We start from the raw sequence: 11,381 nt of genomic DNA, 5'->3' as shown, positions 1-11,381 counted from the left end.
ATGCATGTATGTACAGATGTATAGATGCATGTATAGATGTATGCATGTATAGATGCATGTATAGATGTATGCATGCATGTATGTACAGATGTATGTATGTATAGATGCATGTATAGATGCATGTATGTACAGATGTATGTATGTATAGATGCATGTATAGATGTATGTATGCATGTATAGATGCATGTATAGATGTATAGATGCATGTATAGATGTATAGATGCATGTATAGATGTATGTATGCATGTATGTATGTATGTATGTATGTATGTATGTATAGATAGATGCATGTATAGATGTATGCATGTATGTATGTATGTATGTATGTATGTATGTATGTATGTATGTATGTATGTATGTATAGATGCATAGACACATGTATAGATGTATGTATGCATGTACGTATGTATGCATGCATGTATGTATGTACGTACGTACGTACGTATGTGTATATATATGTATAGATGTATGTATGCATGTACGTATGTATGTATGTATGTATAGATGTATGAATGCATAGATTCATGTATGAATGTATAGATGTATATACACATTTTATAAGGGTGGGAAATATTATATGACTAACATACATAAGTTAATATACATTTTATATGTAAACATGCAAATAATTTACCCTTCACCCTTTACCACTACAGCTTCTTGTCTTCAAGAAAGATATGCAATTCCCAATTGCATAAGGTTTTTTCTGACCAAAATCACTTCATGTCGATTTCCAGGAGCTTCCCAGAAGAACTTGAAAGCAGCATTAGTACACCAAGTACTTATTTTTTTAATTAAAAATACAAATCCACTCAAAACACACACATCTCGCCTCTCCCTCCAGGTTGATTTTTTTTAGTCTTGTGTACAAAAAGAGCCACAATCTCACTCCAAGAAAGACAGACCCAACAGACCCAGCATCACTGAGGCATGTTGTTCTTGAGCTCAAAGCGACTGTACACCTGCTTGGATTTGTTCAACTTGTTGTAATGGTTGACAAGGTCCAATTTGCTGTGACCTAACGTCATGCGTTTCTCGTCCCGCCGATGCATCCCTTTCTCTGGGCCAATTGGCAGGGGTCCTGGTGGAGGAAGACCTTGTTTACTCTCTGGTTCGTTCTGAGAAAGATCTGGCCCGCCGAACGGAGAGGAATGAGAAGGCTTCTTATGGAGGCTGTGAGAGTCCTTGTCCTTTGCGGAGAACAAATCTGTGAACTTACTGAGGAAAGGGGCGGGGAGTGGGAGTCGATGTTTCGGGGAGATCCTGTTGTCCGGTGGAGATTGGTGAGGTGGTGATGGAGGTTTTGGAGCACTGTAGAGACCTAAAGACTGGATTTTGGATGTCTGTCCTGCAATGTTTGTGCGTAGGTATTCTGCCGTTCCGGCTTTGGACCACTCCGCCCCAGCCGACGGACCCAAGGGAGGACTTTGGTGGGTGTCATTGAGAGAACTTCTTCTCATGTGGGTTCCTGGTTGAAGCACTGAACTCGTGACTCCTTTCCTGTCAGGAGTCTTTTGCAAGCTGTCCGGGTTCTTCTTGTCATGCGTGACTTTGTAAACATGTGTCATGCCTGGAGGAGCAGCTTTGATGCTGGAAACGCTGCCACTGGATTGGCTACTGGAGTTCTCGGAGTACACTCGCTCCTTGCTCCCGTACTCTGCAAGGAAGTCCAATCCAAAGTTTGGTGCCGGCGTGTTGTAAGAGTAACCGGGCAGCTCGTCTTCATCTGGATTGTGGAAACGGTCTATGATTTGGGAGTCCGCATACATGCAGCGAAATTCGCGATCAAAGCAGTCCGTGACTTGTCCGGAGAAGTGCATTAGCATGTTGCTATGGACCTGAGCGGAAAGCCATGTGAAACTAGAGGGGAAAAGAGCATAAGCTGAAGCTGTTCTTGGAACAAATGCACATTTTATAGAACATTAGACTATAAAACAAACGTCCCATCAACATAAAGGGACCATTCATGAAACATGAGCAGAACGAATTTCCGTAAAATTGTTGCAATGAATGCTTTTACAATTCACACAATATTTTCATGACTTGTAACTTTTTATCTTTTGTCAAATCAGCTTAAATAATAGAGGGTATGCATGTGTTGCTGCAATGAGTGGCAAAAAGACTGAGTGGCAGCATTGGTTTTCAGTGTGAATGCCACGAAAAAAACACACAAAACACGTCTAAAACGGGAAAGAGCTTTGAGATTGACTGTACAAACAGATTTGACAAGAAATCTGAGGTATATTTTTACAGACTGCCGAAAGCTACAGAAGAGAGAAGCAAATGGATCGCTGCAATTCACATAAACAACTGAACTAAATTCACACTTACATCAAATTAAATAGAGTAAAGATTATGCGTATTTGGCGTGTTGTCCGAGCGCATAAATCCAGAGTATCCCCCTGTGATAGAGATAGTCTAGAACTAGACTGCATTGTATTATGGATTGTGTTGACGTCTAATAAGTGTTTATTAATTCAAAGTGAGGAGATGGGGTGGTGGAGGTAAATCTGCTTTGCTTGATTAAATGGATTTACTTAATGTGCTCCACTCGTGTTTAATTAGGTTTAATTATCTGAACGTGCTCCTCCCAAAATTTGTTAATAAAACATCATGAAGAGAAACATGGATTCAGAGTTATCATTTTTTTCTCAATATGTTGAATTTTTGGGCAAAATCATACCCTATATATTGTTTTGTTATATATTGTATGGACAACTCATCAGTTTAATATTTACCATCTTAAATTCTGCCTAATTTGATGTTTTTAAATAAATACTGACAAAAACTATACAAGATTTAGGGCTGGACGATGCAAAGTGACTTACATTGCATTCAAGGTTCACATTTGACATTTTTGTCAGTTCATGCTTTCCCTGGGAATCGAACCCATGACCTTGGCACAGCGCCATGCTCTATTGTTTGAGCTACAGGAAAGCTTATAAAATAAAATAAAATTATATACAGGATATAAAACAGCATATACGATATGATGATGATATATAACATTGATATAAGTGATCACCCGGATTTAGACCTACCTATAATGTATTTATATAAAGCGCTCACATGCAAATTTGCTTTCCCCGGCGTTGAAATCAGGCACATATAAATGTCAGGAAACACAATTCCTGGATCCATGGATCACTGGATCTTTGGTAAGTTGTAAGGAACACTTACATCAAGTCCAGCCTTTAATTTAAACATAAAATAATTTGTTTTACTCGCGTTTTCGCAGTTTCCCCTATTAAATCCAGTCAAACAGCAGCTCTTCTGCCATTCAGTCCGGTGGCTTCAATGTATACCCTCTATTAATGTGGTTCAGATAACATCATATTTTGAGTTTCTATTTATTAAAACCATCTCCATTGAATTAACTCATTTTTTTAATTTCAATGAACTCTTAAGGCAACCTACTTTTTTAAGTTAAACCAACAATATTTTTTTTACAGTGCTCAGAAACTTGTTCTGCTTGGGTTTCATAAACAAGGTCCAAATATTCTATCCAGCCAGGGTGAAAAGGTTCAAACTCAATCCTCAATTATAGTTTTATGGATGACTCTGGTGACTTATGCAAACAAGTGTTTAACAGCGTTCAAGCTAACCATCTGTTTATGGCATTACTCAAATGCCTCGCATGACACTGACATAAAAGAGCATGTGATAAGCATTACATTAGATCATCGCAGTCTTTTCCGGTTTGTAGGTTAAAAGAGCACAAAAGACAGAACATGCATCAATATCTGTTAATTATTTGTGACCCTGGACCACAAAACCATTCATAAGGGTTAATTCTTTGAAATTGAGATTTATACATCATCTGAAAGCTGAATAAATAAGCTTTAAATTGATGTGTAGACAATATTTATCAGCAAAAAACATCTAAATATTGAGAAAATCACCTTTAAAGTTGTCCAAATTAAGTCCTTAGCAATGCATATCACTACTAATAATACATTTTTGATATATTTACGGTAGGACATTTACAAAATATCTTTATGGAACATGATCTTTACTTAATATCCTAATGATTTTTGCCATTAAAGAAAAATTGATAATTTTGCCACAAATATACCCATGAGGCTTATGACTGGTTTTGTGCTCCAGGGTCACATTTCTCCTGTTACAAAAGTTCGAAAACTTTGTCAGTTTCACAAACTTATGTTTGCAAGTAATTTCCCTTTGAACTGTATGCACTTCTATTCAAACAAAACACCCTGTTGGCTATTATATGGGCAAAGCCTTTAACACATGAGTGTGTGTGTGTATGGCCTCACCCACTATCCACACTACTAACACACTACTAGTTACATACGGGGCGCTATCAGTCACACTAATCCTGACATAGGACCACTCCTACATAAACTAATAATTCATAATCATCATAACTGAGGAGCAGATTAGTCATTCAGACATAATCCATGCACAACTGAGATCGCTTGTTGGGTCTCAGCCCCCAAGTCATTTTTAAAAACAACATATTGCCTTTGTAATTCCTCAGTTTCACTAAAAAATCCAGCAAATTATCCACTGAGGCTTGGAAGCTGATGGCTACAACAGGGCTAATGCCAACGCGAGCCACACGGTGCATGAGAAATGCAGAATCATCATGTTTTTATTGCTAAGCTGCTCAAGCGCATGAGGTTTATCTCCCTTCCAAATCCTGCCATGCGCTAAAATGCTTTACATATTACAGAGTGATAGGACTCAAATGAGATAAGCCTGGACTGATGGCTATTTCAACGTGAATAATTCAATGCAACTGAATTCCTCCTGTGAAAAATGGCGAGTTGCTTGTTGCATAGTTGGTTTTGAAAGCTCTGGCTGTGACATGTTGTATAAGTGGACATTCACATGCGCAGAACTATCCATTTATAAAGATGTATTATTGTATCAAATTAGTGGTACAGCCAGTCCATTTTTACCATTAGTCACCATTCAACAAAATGATTCTTAAAGCGGCATCATTTCATTACTAAGACTTACTAAGTAAATATCATCACTGTAGCTATTATGATATTTGCTGAAAATGACGCTTATATCATGTGTTTTTTATAACTATATTACACAATGCTTGAATGAACACACATGACGTGATTAACATACCTATAGGATCCAGCTATGACTTCCTCACAGTCAATGATCATGAATTTCTCCTTAACCTGACCGGTGAATTTCTTCCCGCTTTTGGTGCAGTACGTGTCTCCACATACACTTCTTATCCGCATATGCTGAAGAAAAAAAACAGAATTACATAAATGTTAAAGAATCAGTCGATTAAAAACACTCAGAATTTGAGTTCTGGTTCACCAACACTACCGCTCAAAAGTTTGGGATCGGCACGTTTTTTAAAAATGTTTTTAAAAGAAGTTTCCAATGGTCACCAAGGCTGCATTTATATTGTGAAATATTATTGCCATTTAAAATAACCATTTTATATTGTAATATATTGTAAAATGTAATTTATTCCGGTGATCAAAGCTGAATTTTCAGCACCATTACTCCAGTCTTTTACTCCATTTATGATTATTATCAATGTTGAAAACAGTTGTGTACATTTGTTTCAGGATTCTGTGATGAATATAAAGTTCAAAAGAACAGCATTTATCTGAAATAGAAAGCTTTTGTAACATTATACACTAACGTTCAAAAGTTTGGGGTCAGTACGATTAGTATATTACAAAAGATTTCTATTTCAGTTCTTTTGAGCTTTATTTATCAAAGAATCCTGAAAAAAATGCAACATTGATAATCATAAATTAGGGAACGCACGATATATCGGCCACCATATCGGTATCGGCCGATATATGTTAATTTTTAAAGTCATCGTTATCGGCCCGATATGAAAGTTTGACCAATATATTAAAGCCGATAAATCATGTATTATTTTCTTCAGCTGAGACCCTTCAGATGCGCATTGTTCACCGTGATGGGTTTGAATTGCTTGAAATATGACTGCAATCACTTCAAAAAAGGAAAATACAGTTAAGAGCAACATGTGCAGCGCAAGTCTGTCATATCGGCTACATTAAATTATAATAAAAACACTATAATTGTGTGCTTGGGACATGGGTTTTAATGGTGAGAATTTTGTTTTTGTAATCAGGCTCTCAAAAATGATATACAAATGTGTATTTAGATTTATCGGCCAAAATCGGTTATCAGCTTTATAATATATAAAGAATAATCGGTTATCGATATTGGCCAAAATTTTCATATTGATGCATCCGTATCATAAATGTTTATATATATATATATATATATATATATATATATATATATATATATATATATATATATATAATATACCTATATATAAATGAACATGAGTTCCACATTTTCCACATGTGATGTAAGTTGTAAATGGAATACATACAATATACATGTGTGTACACACACACACACACACACACACACACACACACACACACACACACACACACACACACACACACACACACACACACACACACACACACACACACACACACACACACACACACACACACACACACACACACACACACACACACACACACACACACACACACACACACACACACACACACACACACACACACACACACACACACACACACACACACACACACACACACACACACACACACACACACACACACACACACTTCATTGCAACATGTGGTACAAGTAACAACAGTGCTGTATTTGTGACATGTGGTAACATGTGATCCACATGTAAAAGCCATTACAACATGTGGAAACATTTCCCACATGTCCTTCACATGTTGGTAACATGTTTGTACCATGTGCCAAATTTTGTTGCAACATGTGGTGACATGTTTCCCACATGTGATCACACGTGAAATTCATGTGTTTTTTCTGTAAGGGTAATGATGCTGAAAATTAAGCTTTGCATCACTGAAATAAATGACATTTTAAAACAGTTATTTTAAATTGTAATAATATTTCACAATATTACTGTTTTTACTGCATTTTTTTATCAAATAAATGCAGCCTTGGTGAACATAAGAGACTTATTTTACAATCTTACCAAACCCAAACTTTTGAATAATAATAATAATAACAACAACGGAATAAAGTTGAACAAAAGATGTTTTGTTCTGACAAAAATGCTTTTGAAACATAAAATGTTTGCTATTTTGCTTTTAATCAGAATGACCTTATGGACTTATTTAAGGCATCATACGTAAGACTTATGTTATCCTGTTGACTGACATGTATTCATAACCAAATCTGAGAACACCCATCTCATTGAAAACTTTCTGAAGACTTATTATATACAGGGATAAGAACGGCAAAAGAATGCCTTTTCTACGAGCGCGTCAATGTTTGACTTACACTCAAGTGTGAATTCTGGATGTCTAGTTCTGAGCACATGCTCAAGAAATGCGAGAGATTCTTCTCGTCCAGTAGAACATATACAGGAACCTTGCGCTTGTTGGAGGCCTCCATTAAATCACAGAACAGGTCCACGTCTGTAAAAATATCCATGACTACTGCGATGACCTGTGTTGCAAAGAAAAGTTGTTAGGGCATGCATTACAATAAACCACAATCTTTAAAGGCACAATATGTAATTTTCACCACTAGAGGTCACTTATTCAAAACACCTTGATTTAGTGGAATCATCTACAGTCGGTGGAAAAGAATCTGACAGGAATCATATTCACACTTGTTCACACTGCAGTGAGCGAGATCATATTAGGCGGTAAAACATGGTACTCTGTGCGGTAAATCAACAACACCAGATTTAAACAATAAGACTAAGGGCCTTTGCACACTGAGTCCGAAATTTTCGATGCGTTTTTTTGTATTAGTGATCCGAAAAATTTGTCACGCACAGAGACCTTGCACACTGAGTCCGATGCGTATTAATGAATGCGTTACGAAAAAAACGCAAAACAATACAAAATGCCGTCTTCAAGTAGCGAGGATGATTTTTTTTGTCCTCTCTCTTCTTAAAAAGAGAAAAAGAAAGAGGAAATAATGGGTCCATCATCCACTCCTGCAATCGCGTAGAGAGAAAGAAGAGTTCCACCTCTTTATCAAGCAGCTGCGGGATTATCCAGACCAAAATTTACTTAAGAATGTCAGTGACTCAGTTTGATGCTTTGCTAGCGATACTGGAGCCACATATTAAAAAGAAGACCACCAATTTCCGTGAATCAATTGATCCTAGGGATCCGCGCGCGCGCACACACACACACACACACACACACACACACACACACACACACACACACACACACACACACACACACACACACACACACACACACACACACACACACACACACACACACACACACACACACACACACACACACACACACACACACACACACACACACACACACACACACACACGGTGTACAGGGACTTGGTGTGCTATAATTATAGCTGTGATATAATAATATTAGTAGTATTTTTGATACAATAATATTTGTAGGCTATATATAATTGTAGGCATCTGAGCACTGGCGATTCATTCAAAACCATTGCCAGCAGTTTTGGTTGGGCATCAGCACTGTAGATGCGAAAAACGCAGAAAATCGAACCTGTTCCAAAATATTTTTTGACGGACGAAAGTTTCGGAGACAACGTGCAAACGTGACTGACATAACATGTGGTCGAATAAATTTTTTGACGTGCGAAAATGTCCATCAATGATCCAAACAGTTGCTCACCTGTCTAATAAAACACATCATATGTTAAAGCGTCTTTGGTGTTTCCATGCTTTCTACAAAATAAAACCAGAAATCGAGGATAACGAGGGTGTGATGTCACTGATAGGCGACAAACGGTCCGTGTCCTGGTTAATATCGCTTATTTCTCTGGATTTAAACATTCTTGGAAACATTTGGGATAATGGAAGTACACAAGTATATATAACACTGTTTTAGTGGTTTTTGGATATTTTAATTCAAAAATCTTACATAAGCCGCATTTCCACCGCGGGAACTTTCCCCAGGAACTAGGAACTTTGGGCTGGTACTCTGTGAGTTTCGACCGCAGGGTCTAAATGAAGATCTGGGTAAATATTTCCTCCTCCAAACGGCCCTGCTCGCGAGGTAGTACTTTATCAAAGTTCAGGAACTTTCGGGGGTGGGACTTGGGCGCTGAACATGCTGATTGGTTGAGGTCACGCAGTATTTTGATTGGTCGACTCGACACTGCATTTTATTTCAACCACTATTTTTAAAAGTCTGTTGGCGGTGGGTGCAGTAAGAGTTGATTGCTATTCGAATCAACAATGGAGTTTAAAAAAATACGACCGATGGGCCGATGACGAGGTTCAGGCTTTATTAAACTTATTTGCAAAGGACGAAATCCAGTGGGAACTTTAAAGTCGACGCACGCAGTCCTACGTCACCGGACTAATCTTTACGGTATATTAGACTGCGAAGGAAACACAGACAGCAACAGAGTTCCTGGGACAAATTGTTCCGGGTAGTTTGGGTGGAAACGAGGCTATATTGTGCCTTTAAATGTATAATGATTACTTGAGGTGTTTTCAGTGATAACATAATTTCACAGTAATGATCAAGCAATTTAGCAGTCAAGTTCCTTGTATTGCGTAATGTAACAACTTTGATGCAATTACAAATTGTCCAGTAGTGATCTCACCAAAATTCGCATACAATGACATTCAAAACATTTACATCACACTTATATAATGATGTTGCCACATTAAAAGAAACATCAAACTACGTTTTTCTCAGAATAAACTTTTATTAGGCATTTTAGCAACGAGTTTTAAGGTGATTTTTAGTGGATTTATGAAGTGTATATCCTTTTTGTGAATGATTTTGTTTGTGAATGTCTGCTTGGGCTCTCAAGCAAATACACAAATACACTGTAAACATCACTTTCATGATTAATCATCACAACGTTTTATCTTTTGTCAAATCAACTTAGATAATACATTTGATTCAGATAACATTTTTTTTTTAGTTTCTATTTATTAAACCAATCTCCTTCGTTGTATTAACTCAAATTTCGGACTCAAAATTGAGGCAACTGTAGCGCTTCGACCCAGATAACTCTCGTTAAATCGTGACACAACCAGGTAACTTACTTTAAGATAAACCAACTATATATATAACTATACTATACAACTATATTTGATCAAATGTACTGTAACAATAGGCTATCAAAATGAAAACTTCTTGTAAAAGAAAACGTATCTTGTTTACGTTTGACGTCACACAACGAAATGCAAGTTTCATGGAAAACATATTTGTAAACCACAAGCAAGGAAACGGCATTATACAAATGTTTTGTACATTGTTCTAGTGTATAAGTGATTTTAGGTTGTTCTTACCTTCTTGGCTTTACTAATAAGTGATCGAATGATATCTTTGACATTTTGCGACTTGTCCCTCTGGAAGTATATATTCGCTACTGTGGGTCCACATCGGTTGGCGCCATCTGGCCAGCCCAGCTCCAACATTGGAGGCTCCTCGTCGGACATCATGGGGAAATAAGTCCCTGAAGTGAGCTCGGACATCGTGTCGCCTTCCTCCATGTCCACTCCATTAGTCCCGCTGTCCGCGCCACTACTTTTGGCCACATTTTCCGTGATATAGCGTATCTCCAGCGAGGACAGAAAGTTTAGTTCTTTTTCCTCGTGCAAGACTTTTTTGTACTCCTTCTCGCCCAGTTCCAAAAGCGCGTCGGTGGCGAGTCGCGCGGTCTCATTGTGGCTGAGCTCGAGCGTCGATCCGTGTCTCCAGGGGTTCTTCACCTCCTCTAGTCGGCTGGCGAGCTTCCCTTTACGCGCAGGGTTCGCGGTCGGACGCAAAGCCTCTGAACTGATCATTTCCACGACTTTATGTTTCTTCAAATAATCTAGGTGTCACAAAAGTCTCGGTTATTAAAGCTGGTGTATTCCGAAGCTGACCTTGTTTTGTGTCATGGCAGTTGGAGTGCGTTATTCCCAGAGGCCTCTCCGCGTATTGTTGTGAGCTGCTGGGAAACTCAACGCTGCGCTCCACCTGCGCGCTCACCTGCGGCTTCACCGTCCAGCGGCTCCGCCTCCTCTGACGCCATATGGAAAGAACACTATGGCAGGCTCTGTTAACATATAGCGCAAACGGGGCTGAAGGTAGCCTGGCGTGGCCATACTCAATTCTAGTCAGAATTTGAGTCTGGTACCGCTCCATTGAGCTTTGATTATGGGGCGTGTTTCAACCGAGCCAGGAAAGACCTCAATTGGATAGACCCACAACCAATCAGAGCAACGGAGCGACGCGTAACGTTAGTTGTCAAATGTCAACAGAACTCAACTGCACTGTTACCAAGTCCGTGTTTTTCTCCATGTCCGCGGGTTGAAGCGACCCCAATTATGTGATTATATAAACCCAGGAATGCGAATT

At 38.4% G+C, this 11,381-nt stretch overlaps 1 protein-coding gene across 1 annotated transcript; it reads right to left on the bottom strand.

Annotated features, from left to right (window-relative positions):
• Positions 1-450: 450 nt before the first annotated feature.
• On the bottom strand, positions 451-11,088 carry fam83c (family with sequence similarity 83 member C). The gene is made up of 5 exons (XM_079841641.1): positions 11,013-11,088; positions 10,328-10,854; positions 7,342-7,509; positions 5,107-5,231; positions 451-1,860 (listed from the first exon to the last, which is right to left on the bottom strand). Exons 1-5 carry the CDS (start codon positions 11,053-11,055, stop codon positions 921-923), a joined length of 1,803 nt encoding a protein of 600 aa, XP_079697767.1. The 5' UTR covers positions 11,056-11,088; the 3' UTR covers positions 451-920.
• Between the last annotated feature and the right edge of the window lie 293 nt (positions 11,089-11,381).

This window comes from Gobio gobio, assembly GCF_949357685.1.
Source record: "Gobio gobio genome assembly, chromosome: 17".
NCBI lineage: Eukaryota > Metazoa > Chordata > Actinopteri > Cypriniformes > Gobionidae > Gobio > Gobio gobio.
Note: the sequence above shows the minus strand (reverse complement) of the source record. Positions and strands in the feature narration are given on the sequence as shown.

What these genes read in the sequence shown, in the direction of transcription:
- fam83c (XM_079841641.1), bottom strand. Translation starts at nt 11,055, where the DNA reads ATGGCGTCAGAGGAGGCGGAGCCGCTGGACGGTGAAGCCGCAG. An exon ending in TTATTAGTAAAGCCAAGAAG is followed by an intron (nt 7,510 to 10,327) that starts GTAAGAACAACC and finishes TTTGCAACACAG; the next exon opens with GTCATCGCAGTAGTCATGGA. An exon ending in GTCATAGCTGGATCCTATAG is followed by an intron (nt 1,861 to 5,106) that starts GTATGTTAATCA and finishes TTTCCCCTCTAG; the next exon opens with TTTCACATGGCTTTCCGCTC.